Source organism: Neodiprion virginianus, chromosome 3 (genome assembly GCF_021901495.1).
Source record: "Neodiprion virginianus isolate iyNeoVirg1 chromosome 3, iyNeoVirg1.1, whole genome shotgun sequence".
Taxonomy (NCBI): domain Eukaryota; kingdom Metazoa; phylum Arthropoda; class Insecta; order Hymenoptera; family Diprionidae; genus Neodiprion; species Neodiprion virginianus.
In genome coordinates this window covers 25,095,223-25,108,475 of record NC_060879.1, presented here as the reverse complement: position 1 = coordinate 25,108,475, position 13,253 = coordinate 25,095,223, and the positions used below count along the sequence as shown (strand labels likewise).

Sequence of the window (13,253 nt, the reverse complement as noted above, 5' to 3'; positions counted from 1 at the left end):
ATGAGAAAATTATAAAAAAATTGTAGAAATTTTATTAACGCATTGATAGCCACTGAATTTTGGCTTGCACGAAAAATGAATTGAAATAATTTGTTGTAAACATGAGAAGTTCAAAAAATTTTGGATAAAATATAATTACAATTGCCATTAAATATTATAAACATGTTGTACTCACTGTGCACAGATCCTCGTCCTTCTCCTCGTCAACCTCGATCACCCACAACCACCACCAACCACCTGCAACGACCACTGCTGACCACCTCGGGTTATACCTCGAATACTAATAAATATTTCAAGTATTAGTACACTTCAAAAATATCGTGTAAGTATTAATATAATTTTTTTATTGACACAGCTTACCAAGAAGATTATGAGAGAATTAGAAAAAATTCTAGAAATTTTATCAGCGCATCGATAGCTATTGAATCTGGGCTTCCGCCAAAAATGAATTGAAATAATTTATTGTAAACCTGACAAGTTGAAAACATTTTAGATGAAATATAATTACAATTGCCATTAAATATTATGAAACTGTTAAACTCACCAAGCATAAATCCTCGTCCTCCTCGTTCACCTTATTCTCCTAGTCTTCCTCGTCCTCCTCCTCCTCATCCACCTTTTGTCCCTGAAGTCGCGTTCCACCAGGTAGCGGACCTGAAGCGTAGAAACTGAGGAGCGCTTGTCCTGGAACGTCAGGTCCACCAGGAAGCGGATCCGGAGCGCCGAAACTACGAAGCGGTCGTCCTAGAAGTCGCGTTTCACCAGGTAGCGGATCTGGAGCGTAGAAACCGAGGAGCGCTTGTCCTGGAACTTCAGGTCCACCAGGAAGCGGACCCGGAGCCCGGAAACTACGGAGCGCTCGTCATAGAAATCACGTTCCACCAGGTAGCGGACCTGGAGCGTAGAAACTAAGCAGCGCGTATCCTGGAACTCGAGGTGCACGAGGAAGCGGACCCGGAGCCCAGAATCCAGGAGGTAGAGAACCCGGTACTCGAAATCTGCGGAGCTCGATTTTCTTACGTCCGCTCTACTGCGCGGTTGTTTCCAAACTGAGGAATTCGGCTAGCTGATTACGATAGATCGATGATGTAAAGAGAAAAAAAAATTTTGGCTGACGTCACTTTCTGAACATCCAAACATCCAAACTCTAGTATCGAACATTAATACTTTACGTGAATATAGAAAGTGTTCTTCCTCTTCGAGCACAGTTGTAAGAATGTCTGTAAGTGTGTTTACATTTTGGAAACTTACGCTTCTTGGTGCGAAGCTCGTAAGACAGTCAATGACCGTCTTATATTAAAATGCGGATCGTCTAATATTGAAATGCGGATATGCATCATCAATATTAATATTAATCACGAGGTAATTTTCATTTTGTGAAACGTATATAATTTTTCAAAAATTATATACGTTTCATTAATACTTTACATGATGTATGATGTATGATATGACAAGACTTATAATGATTTTAGTTTTCACATTACAGACAAGAAATACGCACGTTATCTTTCCTGCCGATTTAAGCGGCTCTGCCTTTCGATTGTCAGCCTTTGACTAAAGATATATTCTTCAGTTAACGGGTCAGCTAATAACGCTGCCGTTCTGCGACAATTGAATGAAAACAATTTTTGCTCGTACCTTTCAAGTGCTAGTTAAAATACACTCGTAGTTTCACGAAGCTCATTTCTATTTCTCCCTGTCAAAAAAAAAATCGCCGACAATCATCTTTTTAGGTCTGTATATCAGTACACTGCGTTAAATACTGTCTTATATACGGAGCATCCATTTCATCTTGACCACAATTAGCGCTTTCGTCATGTATTATAGTTACTCTAAATTTTTTTCCTTACTTACTTCTCGAAAACAATTCTGCTTCTATACCCAACGTAATACTTCACTTGCAACTAGCTCAAACAGCGTTTCGATTCTATGCCTACGAAAATTCAAGATCGAGAGAGCAAATGAACAGTTGTTGGAATAATCACGAATACCAATGTCATGGAATACATCGAGCGCGTGTCGAATAGAATTCCATTTCAAAATGAATAATTCTTCTATTTTCATATTACAGCCATATTATTGTAGATCATCTAGTTAGTCTCCTGGAAAATTATAAAATTTATAGCATGCATCACGTATTAATCGTAAATGGATCATATATATTAATATCGTACATGGACCGCATATACATATGTACTTTTGGATCTTTACATCATTATCATATCTGATCTATTATTATTCATAATCTATGTGTACACTCTTCTCTCGGGTACTTATACTTTAATTAAATCACTGTTTTGCTACGAATTTTGTCAGAAATTTATTCTCATTATTAATGTCTTGTATCGCCGACAAGTCGGTAAGTACACACGGGTTAAGTATAGGTGAATGCAGCCAGCATCGCGTCGAAATCGGTAATTCTCTGATGTTCTGCAATAAGTTCTCAACTCTACCGTTGGAACATTTCAGGAGCGCAAATGCACGACGATTTTCGTTTGTTACCTCATAATTTTAAAAGTGCTCAGCAAAGCAAAAAAATTAAATAAAATATTTATTTATTTATTTATTTATTTATTTATTTATTCCCAAGAAAATATAAATATACATAATATACAGAAGTAATATACAAAAGTACATTTATAGTCCTATAGAGGTAACTTAAAGTTTCCTGTGCATAGGCTCGGGAAGAGTGAAAAGGCATATAATCTAACAATGCCAGTTCAACAATTTTAAATTTAATTTTAAAATTAAGAAAAATCATACAGTTTGTACATTTAATTGTGCGAAAAGCATGGAAGTGCCATTAGTTCATGTTTTATAAGATTTTTAAATAATTCGAGTATTAAATCTTAAAAATAAAGTGAAAGACGGATATATTCTACTAAAGCGTTGATAGATGCTCAGGGTGGCCGATTAACCATTTTTTCAATTTATATGTAATTGACTTGGTCAATATAGGTAAATTCTTTATTTCGTTTGGCAACAGATTGAAAAATTTAATTGCAGTATGTAAAGGACTGCTGCGGAACTTAATTTTAGTGACTTTGGGTCCTTGTATTAACTTATATCTATAAAAACATTTTTGAAACAATTGGAACTAAATACGACGTACTTTAAAATTTTTCCGAAATATTTGTAGCTGAAAGTTGACGTTGTAAAAATCTGAAAAAATAAATTCAGCATCCTAGAGATGCTAAATATATTGGAAAAGTGAATAAATTTTAATGAATAATCAAACGATAGTTAGTTGTAAAAATGATGTAAATCAATTATTGACAATGATTGCGTGCTGCAAAATGAATGAGACATATTATATTATATGAAATACAAAAATGAATCTGTGTTGCAATGAAAAATGTAGTCTTTCCGTAATGTGAAATAAACCGTGGAAAAATATTTACTAGCAGCGCCCGCTGGTGGACACTGTAATTTTTATGCTTCAAATTTCCCTTACGGTTTTCTTACTCCAACAGCTCCACTCTCCAGTGCTCTAATAGCCGTAATAATATCCCATCTGTTATCCCCTATCTTCTGTATCGTCCGGTAATTGTCACTATGGGTTTAGGTTAAAATCTGGTTTTCATATAAAAAATATTTACGCTCTGGCTGATTTGTGAGAGGGAGACAACGGGATTAAAAAATGGATTATAGAGACGAGCAGGTTAATGAAATTGAGGCGCTCGATTCCATATACTGTGGCGATATGGAAAGTAAGTTCATACCTCGACGTTAAAAACATAACCTATACTCGTCACTTTTTGCGGCATTATTAACATAACCTATTATTTATTGAATCACAGAATAATCACTGTACGCACGATAATTAGCAGACACAAAATAACAAACAATGGATATGTACTTAGATTTATCAAATTAATATAGCTTCAAGTTTGTCGTATACAAGGGCTCCTGGAACGGCATGTAAACACGAAATTTTTTTCGCATACACTGACAAATAAATTTATGGCACACTATTTATATCTTATCTATAAAATTTAATGATGATGAAGTTAAATTTCCAACTCTGCCGGCTGTAATATTGATTAAACAGTTATTTATCAATGCGCTTTGACGATGTGAGAATTTGTGAAATAATTGAAACTCATTCATTATTTTTTTTTAATCACTTCATATGTAGAATGTTGAAGATTTTCAATTAGAGAAATATATTCTGTAATAGTAAACGTTTCATATTAAATAATTTGAATTATTTATTCTCACTCGTACGATTTCACCGGAGCCATGCCGGAGCTGCACAAGTTTTCTGATCGACTCTCGCGTGACTGTTGTAACTCGTCTGAAATTACTGTACGGTGTCGTAACATTTGGTATGAATAACATTTGAAATGTGAAGTAAAACATGCTTTTGGTTTGGTTTCAGTTATAGCAAAGCAGCCCTTCTACAAATTTTCAATCCCAATTAAATCTGAAGAACATGAACTAGAGACAAGCAATGGTTTAGCTTGTCGACTAGAATTTACTTACACAGCTAAATATCCTGATGAGCCACTAGTCGTAGATATTGAGGATCAAGAAAACTTTGAGGATGGTGACGAACAGATACTCAAAGACCACTTAGCGGAGCAAATGAATGAAAATTTAGGCATGGTTATGGTTTTCACCCTCGTTAGTGCTGCGCAAGAATGGCTCAATGTTCAGTGGGACAAAATAAAAATGCATAGGGAAGAAAGTGCTGCCTTGAAACTGAAAGAGGAAGAAGAGGCAGAAAGAGTAAAAACAATAATTTATTATATATTAGTATCATACATTTTAAATCTAAGTTGTTTCACCATGCTGCACTTCTGTTGTTCCGATTTCTACAATTGCATATCAACAGCGCTGGTCAACTTTAATGTTTTTAAAATTGCAGAAAAGATTTGAGGGAACAAGAGTTACTGTCGAGACGTTTCTAACCTGGAAAGAGAAGTTTGATGATGAAATGGGAATTACAAAACGACGTGAAATTGCAGAGCGTGAAGGGAAAAAATTGACTGGAAGAGAGCTCTTTATGACAGATAAAACATTAGATCAATCTGATTTGAAGTTCTTGGAAGACGGTATGTATTTTCAGTCCTCATTCACTAATTTTCAAATTATCTGCTATCGCGAACTTGAAGTATTCATAATATGAGCTTCGTCATATTTATATTTGTCGATCCGATCGACCTCCATAGTTTATTTTTCTTTTAAAGGAGATGCAGTCAAGGTGGATGAAAGTCTGTTTCAAAACTTGGAAGATCTTGATTTGGACGATGATCCGGATGATCTGGATTTTGACCCAAATAATTTGTCTGATGACAGTGCCTAACAATGTTGATGGTAGCGAGTGAGCTATTCTGACTGACTGACAGAGGCTCCTGGAGTCATCAGCAACGAGGAATTTAAACTCGTAATGAACGAATGCAAGAAGCATGGACCACCAAATGCACTCATATGCCTAATACCGTTGAAGTGTTTTGTAACAATTGTAAATAGCTGGATATTTTATGTTAACAAAGCTTAGTTTACCGGTACTTGAGATACTTTGTATTGTACTCTTATTTCACCTATTTATCATAATAGTTTGAAGTAAGAACGTAATAACAATGTAGCAATTTCGTAGACTTCATATATGCTTTGTTACCCAGAAAAAAACCGTCCTAGAGTTCAAATCTGTTATTGAATAAGAGCTTCATCGACAGATCGTGTTAGACTGATCAAATTAAAGTTTTCAGAATTTTTTTAACATCAGATACGAGTGTGAATTTCGTTTTATTTAAATAAACGTTCCCGTTTTCTCTCCCACAGTGTATCGGAATCCAACTTGTGGGTGTGCAGGGTAATTGACCCATAACAGTAAGAAAATTTGATGAGTATCAAACCACAAACAACTCCGTGTCATCTATTGAACTTTTATTTTGTAACATTGGATCGGTAGGGAGCAAGTATAAGTAATAAAAAAATATTTATATAAATAAATACGATAATGTCCAGCATTCTATCTTTTTTTTGCTTGCGACAGATTAACAGTGAAAAAATCGGAATTTCTCCCTGGTAATTTTTTCTTCTCATCCAATGGAAGCTTCATACATGGATATATTACACATTCGAAAGAATTTAATGAGGTCGCAACGAAACGGAAGGCCTAGCGTTTAGAAATGCCGCAGGTTTGTTGGCAGTTGGCTTTATATCGAGGTAGCGGCACTCGCCGTATCAGAAGTGATAATAGTTCGCATTTTGTTCGCCAGACGGCCGAAAGCCGTTCCGACAATCAATACAGGCGCAACTCCGTAGAATCACCGGAGAGCTTGCTTTACAGCGAGCTTTCAGTTTGACACTCGGCCGCGTGTAAAGCTCACGAACTTTGCGAAATATCAGTGAAAAGTGTCGAGCGAGGCGGAGGCGATACGCGGCGGCAAAATGGCGGCCACAGTGCGAAACAAATGACAGCGCGGATTTTGTGAGCTTGCAAGCTTTAACAAGGACCCGCGAAATTGCCCGATTGTTAAATTTCTACGAGAATATTTAGTAGTTTCGAACAACCGAAAATAATAAAAAATACATTTTTTACTTTCTCAATTCCCGAAGGGCGCGTACCTAAAGTTATATCGTAAGAACAATTTCATTAGATAACTTGAGAATAAAATAATACATTTTATCAGCGGCAAACGAACGGCTTCATTAAGCTTTTAAGAAACGAACTATTGTAAGTGATATCAAACTTAGCGAACTTGGATCCTTTAACAATGAACCCGGCACTCGCGGAGGTGCGTTACAAGCTCTCATTCAGGGAGATGATTCTCTCTATAGGGTGAAACCGTTACTCCAACACCTGATGATGTATGCGCCTCGTATCATTGAAGCGTAAATACTATACATAGAAATTGCTAAAAATGTTGGGAAATCTTTGAAACATTGGACAATTCTCAATTACAAGTTACATGGGATTACGAAACAAATGAATCAAAAATGCATTTGCATTTTGAGAAAAATAACAACGCTAAGTGTGACTGCAACATCCTGTCGCTCAGTTGGATGGGAAAAGTGCCAGACGAGCTTCCTGAGGTACGCATTTTCGTTGTTGTGTTATACGTCGTAACCGAGAACTCCTAATATCCCTATGCATACAGTTTCCGAGTTTCATAATCAACACCTTTGCCTTTTTAATAGTAATTTCACCCAGCGCTGTTGTTAGAAAAAGCCGGGACAACCGTTTTTGTTTTGCACCTTTTGCAAGTTCCCAACATAATACACGGGATAAAGTTAGGTACCCGTCACCACCCGCAAAACATTGGATAATCTGAGTGTCTCTTTACCGAGTGTCAACCTCGACTACGATCAATTCCAGGGAAGAAGACTAATATACTTATACATATACCTACCAACCGTGAATAGCCACGCAAACTTGTATATGCAAATGCAAACTTTGGTTCTAAAAGAGACGACAGCCGGATGTATTGCTGTAATAAAATATTTACCATCCCCCGACAGTGCGCGCCGAGAAAAAAGTCAGGATCCACGTCCTCATGAATTTCCACCCTCTCGCGTCTTTCAAGGTTCCAACACTGCAGATTTCAAAATAGTCCGGCGAGGAGGGGTTGAAATTTTTAGCACTATTACGGCATGCGTAAAAGGTTAACCGTATGTTTTCCGAATGCTTAACCGTATGTACATTCAAATATTCAAGTATACAATTCTCTGGTTTATTAATGCTCGAACTTATATTGGTTTGACATTATAGGATTATTGCAGATGATGCGTAACGTGAAATCGTTCGACATTACTCGAGTGCTACGCAGGGGAATAGCTTCTGTCGCATTACAGTAGTTGGACATTTTCCAAACATGAATGGATCAAAGTATTCAGCACATTTTACGATCTCGTTTCATCTCTTAAATATAAATTTCGCCATGTGTGCAGTTTTAACAATAGAACAATTGCGTTGGAATAGAGTAGTCATAATTTTATTATAGATGTACGGTTAAAAAAATTATAATGCCTAGAAAAACATTACAACAGTCGTTTGGCCTTCTTATGCCGTAGTATATCTGACTCTCTGATTTTATTTTCATCTTGCGCATAGATTTTGGCCAGAGAGTATTTCGACATCAGAGATTTTCAAAGGGATCTTCAAGGCTTTGATTGGAAGAATTCGGATGAGTAATGCAGGATGCCACGTTTTGTGGAATTGTAAATAAGGTTGAAATATTATGTGAAAGTGGAAAAAGTAATGAAAATAAAAACAATTCCGTAGTCTAATTATTGACTATGACAAGACTCGACTCGAGTAAAGATGAGAATAAGAAATGTTTTAAAAGGCTTAACAAAACTGTAAGTGTAGTTCTTGGGGGGCGAATGTCAGTTTAATTATATTTTCTGCATTCTAATTGAAAATAGCATGCAATGTAGAATGAAAAGCATGCTTTCTTCATCATCGCAGAAAGCATTTGTGCTACTTGCAGAAAGTTAATGTGCCTTGATCTTTCCCAACACACGTATACTGGCAGATCCTCCCGTATCTTAGACGGATGATGAAAAAACTTCAACATTCTCGGTGCAGAGCATCGCGTGCTTCTCCAAACACTTTACTTTTTACAGTATCGCGTGCCGTTGAGATAATTTGATGGCAAAAAGTCACGTGCGCGAACGTAAAGTTACCTTACCGTACTCACTGCAAAAATCGTATAAAATACTGTGTCACAGAGAGCTCTTTGACACGGAACTTAGATACGAACCAGATGATTGAGGTTCCATAGAGTGCAAAGAACATCTTACCACGCTATAAGCCAGTTGTCAACCCCGATGGTCGGCTGCATTGCGAGGGGAGACTTGCTACTTTCACTCCAGCTTTCAGCGATTCATATCCGGGGAAAAGTCGCGAGCAACTTTGACGTATGCAGAGGCTTCGCCTGGAGACGAGGCGAGTAGCTTTTGCTCTTAGCTTAGCTTTTAAAGTAGTACAGCTTTCATGAAAAATTGGCGTGACTGCAGCAGCATTGCTAACAAGGGCAAACTTCGGTTTTGTATTTTTGTCACAATCGTCGGTGTTTCTATTATTTAGCCACCATAAATTCAATTTGCTATTTGAAATTTACTCTTCAAGCTTATTGCAACTCACATATAACAGTGGTGTCTCATCTAACCTGAGAATACCGTCGGGAATACCCACTCACAATCAGAGTTGTTATTGAAGACGAATACCGGTTCGAGTGGACGTTCCCTTTCACCCAATATCACGATTTCTCTAGGGTTTGATTTTTCTCCGCGTTTTGTCAACCCGAATTGAAATGCTTCGCGAAGAACCCGTAATCTTCAACGGTTAGAAAATTAAATATTACACCACATTTCCCAGAAAAATACTGTGTCCTTTCATTCAACGTCTGGATAATCTCCCAACAAAATACAAGTATAATACAATACGGCAATTACAGACAAGCTCGTATCGTAATTATTCTGGAAGTTATTTGAAAAGAAATCGAACGCACAAAAGTTGCATGAGCGTAAAGGAAATCGGTGAATGTAATTTGTTGCTTACCGAAGATAGAAGAAGAGGTGAGTAATTTGAAGGATTACATTTTATACGGTCGGCGCGAGTGCTTGCTAGTATAAAAGGGAGATGATTAAACGTCAACCCTGTATTTGCAGCCGGCTTCTGTGAAGGCAAGTTTAGCTCAAAAGACTTGATTAATTGTTAGCGTTTCTCATGCCCCGCCCTAATCCAACCTGTGTTTCTCCATTCGCCTCTGTCGGATCTCTGTCACCAGGGAATTCGTACGGAATTAGCAAACTATATTTCTGATGAATTCTTTGGTTGATGATGCTTACCGAGTGTTTCAACGGATCTGAAAATGGAATTATCATTTTTTTTCCACCACCATCGGAAAAGATACATACCACTTTTGCGGTAGAAAAATGAGTCGAAGCTAGTTCCAAAGTCAATCTTCCACCGTTGGCAATCTTTTGACGGCAAAATTTTCGCTTCGGTAATTAGAATCAGTCACAGTTCACTAGCGGTCAAAGACTAGCTGAGCACGATTTACGATTGATCTGAAAGGAAGTTCAGATGCGTGTAGCAAAAGTTAGGGAAAACGTGACACTTGTCTTGGAATGTCCAAGTGATAATTAGAGAGCACACATTTCTGTACGGGATTATATTTTCAGTATCAAGAGTGAACGTCGGGTGAACATAGACGATGTCTCGTAGTTCTGCGGTTCATTGAAATTGAGTTAATTCACCGAAGAAGGGTAAGAACAACGGCAAAGATACTTAGTGCTTCAAGGGCTTGAAGATCGCAATTTAATAAGGGATTGGATTTAGAATCCAGCGAGGAAGAAGAAGAGGGACAGGTGCACTGCACCGGCTCGAGATGAGAATCGTGCCTCGCGTCTCGAGTGGGTCTTTTCATTTCTATACACCATGCACAAGCTAACTTCTATAGTGACGATTCCTAGTTGTTTAAGTGAAAAAATGTCACTGAAGAACACACGTAAACTATTAAAGAACGCAAAGAGACTAGGAAACTTTTTAAACTCCAGTCAATGGCTGGATTTAGAAGTAGTACTCCGGAAAATGAATGTCAAGTGTAGCTACAGGGTAATGGTTTTGCAACAAGCATACAACTTCAGGGCGTTAACATCAACATTTTATTTTCAACGAGCATTGATCAACCCAACTTACCGTCAGACATTGTTACGTAATCGATTGGTACTTTCTATTCTCTTTTTCATTTGTTACAATTTGACGCATAAACGATGCTCTCATTAACTCCTCCATCAGCGTTTCCAATAAGTATACGGGCAGAATGTGTTCCAGGAGTCGATATACGCAGTTTTATTGTGCACTTGTAAGAATCGACGGGTACCCAAATAATGTAAACGAGCCGGACAAAAGACAAAACCAACTTTAATGAAGCGAGTCCCATTACGTCTTTCCGCTTGCGAACGAGCACGCACATTGAATCCGAGAATTCAAACTCTATTGTTCCGCGCCACTGCGTAGACACATAAACCGTCAAATATACAGCTCTGCAAGCGAAGCGTATGACGGTGGACAAGAATGACATCAGAGGAAGGATTGATTTTATATTTGGCGTGTGACTTGGCGAATTGTGACGAGTGGTTGCGGTTAACTCCAATAATCGTAGCATTCAGCTGTGCTTCGCCCCAATGCAACATCAAAAACGTAAGAAAGTGGAGTCCTGCAGTCGTATTGAATTAGATATTTCAAGAACGAAAGCACCTTTAGATCTTCGCAAAGTAGCTCCTCGGAGAACAAGGATTTAACGAAGTACCGAGAATCGGGATTTTCGACGAATCTTGTAGGTTGTTTGATCTACGTTTGGAGTCGAGGATACTAGGAATTATAATAGATATAAGCATCTTACACGTGTTTCCAGTCACCAGAGGCATATGAATATCCTCTTGAGCCTTCCATACGCCCGACATAAATGTTGGATTTGGTGGCATAGTTAGAGGGGCGCCAGAGGTAAATGTTCGCCCATTAGCAGGCCTCGCCTTGACCCTTCACCCCCCTACAACCTCCCCCGACCACTACTGGTAACAGAGAACCGTGGAAAACTACGAACCCTTTGGTGACGGTGGTTTCCATTTGTAGACTGCGGTGGAAAATCCTTGAGCTTCCGGATTACAGTGGGTGGAGGGCGGAACAGGTCGACAGTTCTTGACACGTGACAAACAAACGTGAGCAAAGCTTCGTCCCTACGTATTCTGTAACCACTGAAAATGCCACAATGTACGTATAGAAACGTGTGAAATCCGTGTGGAAAATAAGAAGCCGAAAACAAATTTTGGATGCTGTGGATCCGAACCTGACACGTTCTTGTCAAATGTATTTTTCGATCTCTATAACCATGAGTCGCTCACTGTTTCCATATTATGTTGGTTGGATATCTACTGCGATCCATATAGATTGCCATAATAGTCAGGTTTCTCTGAACATTGGGAGAATGAAATGCGGTATATTTACACTGTGTCTGGAAAAGGTAATTTGAGATTATTTTTGGTTATTCGTTTAATTCCATATTTCGAGGGAAACATACCGTAGGCTAAACCTGTTTGATTAAAGTCTCAATAGACGGCCTTTGTCGAACAGCCAATAATTTTATGTTCCTTGAATACGTGAGGAATTGCCCGTGGTACACACATTGAATATACCTACGTGCACACGAATTACCTGTCCATTATTTCCTTGCCGGGAATCTGCACGACACCTTCTGAATGATATAAAGTTTATCTGAATGTTCATCCATTCATCAAGTATTTTACTTTGAAATGTTTTTGGTTGGTGCCGAGTTCCAGACTGCAAGGGAACGTTAAATATTCGCTTTGCAAGTTGAAAGTATTACTATGCCATTGCTCGAAAATTCGAAGGGTTTTTTATTCACCTTTTATAATTTTGTTTTTAGTGCGTGACATACGTACTAATTTTAATATTTGTTGCTGTAAGTATACACAATATAACCATGATAAAGCCATGCGAAAGAGAGTAATCATCGCAATGCGTTTGTAATTGACGGCATCTTTCTCTCCACCCCAAATTCTGCCACTGTAGCGCACTTATGACCTGAGGCCGTTGTACTGTTTCAACCCTCTATTTGTCCTGTATGGCTGTATTTTGTGAAGCAGTAGCTACATCATTGCATTCTACGAGGCTGCACGGTTTCAATGGGTTTGAAAGGGATACAGACGTCGGGAAATTCGAGCGAAAGAGTTTGAATAACTTCAGCCGTGACTGGCCTCCGGCAAAGTTAGCTCAAGATAATTAGAACTTGTCATGAACACCATGAATTTAGTTTCTTTTCAAATAATTCACTATCGTGAGAAAAGTGTTCGGTGTTGAATTCGCGTGAGCAGATTTATACTTGGAAATTGTAAAACAAGCCCTTCGAAGCCCATCATGTATTGTGTTCATCTGTATTTCGTCGCTGTTGATGTATGTTTCAGGGAATTGTCGACTGAAATAGTTTTGTGGATGATGAAGTGCAGTTCAAGTTTCATTAATCAATCTAACAAATTCATAGAATTTAAACTGTGTGCCTGGAAGCACAAATTCACAAGTTAGTAAAGTAATCACTATAGCTGTAGGCGGCTAGGTTGACAGCAGTTTGGTGGCACTGTATCTTGCAATAAATTTACCTACTTGAGACGGTGTCAAGCTTCATTTACAAAAAATTCTGTATCGTGACCATCCGAAAACACGCCATATCTAAAGTTACTCTACAGACTTGAGATCATTCTTGCAATCTGTACCGGAG

General features: G+C 38.1%; 2 protein-coding genes across 7 annotated transcripts in view; both read left to right on the top strand.

Moving 5' to 3' along the window:
• The first annotated feature begins 3,498 nt into the window (after window positions 1–3,498).
• LOC124300898 (RWD domain-containing protein 1) lies at window positions 3,499–5,972 on the top strand. 2 transcript variants are annotated; one of them, XR_006907358.1, is made up of 5 exons: window positions 3,499–3,710; window positions 4,382–4,731; window positions 4,871–5,057; window positions 5,193–5,467; window positions 5,788–5,972. XR_006907358.1 is itself a non-coding variant. In XM_046755389.1 (4 exons), the coding sequence occupies exons 1-4, from the start codon at window positions 3,641–3,643 to the stop codon at window positions 5,306–5,308; spliced, it is 723 nt and encodes a 240-aa protein (XP_046611345.1). In that variant the 5' UTR covers window positions 3,499–3,640; the 3' UTR covers window positions 5,309–5,972. The 2 variants fall into 2 exon arrangements, 1 of the variants encoding a protein (XP_046611345.1); XM_046755389.1 differs by having other exon boundaries at window positions 5,193–5,972.
• A 328-nt stretch (window positions 5,973–6,300) lies between these two features.
• The window catches only part of LOC124300894 (tubby-related protein 4), a 49,006-nt gene continuing 42,053 nt past the window's right edge, over window positions 6,301–13,253 (top strand). For all 5 annotated transcript variants that reach the window (XR_006907355.1, XM_046755382.1, XM_046755381.1 and 2 more), the window contains exon 1: window positions 6,301–7,044. Coding sequence is in view for 4 of the 5 variants with exons in the window: in XM_046755382.1 (XP_046611338.1) it covers window positions 6,949–7,044 (96 nt within the window). In the remaining variant the exon portion in view is untranslated. The remainder of the gene's footprint in view (window positions 7,045–13,253) is intronic.

Coding starts and splice junctions, on each gene's coding strand:
- LOC124300898 (XM_046755389.1), top strand. CDS start 3,641: ATGGATTATAGAGACGAGCAGGTTAATGAAATTGAGGCGCTCGATTCC. Junction 3,711..4,381: donor ATACTGTGGCGATATGGAAA/GTAAGTTCATAC, acceptor GTTTGGTTTCAG/TTATAGCAAAGCAGCCCTTC. Junction 4,732..4,870: donor AGGAAGAAGAGGCAGAAAGA/GTAAAAACAATA, acceptor TTAAAATTGCAG/AAAAGATTTGAGGGAACAAG.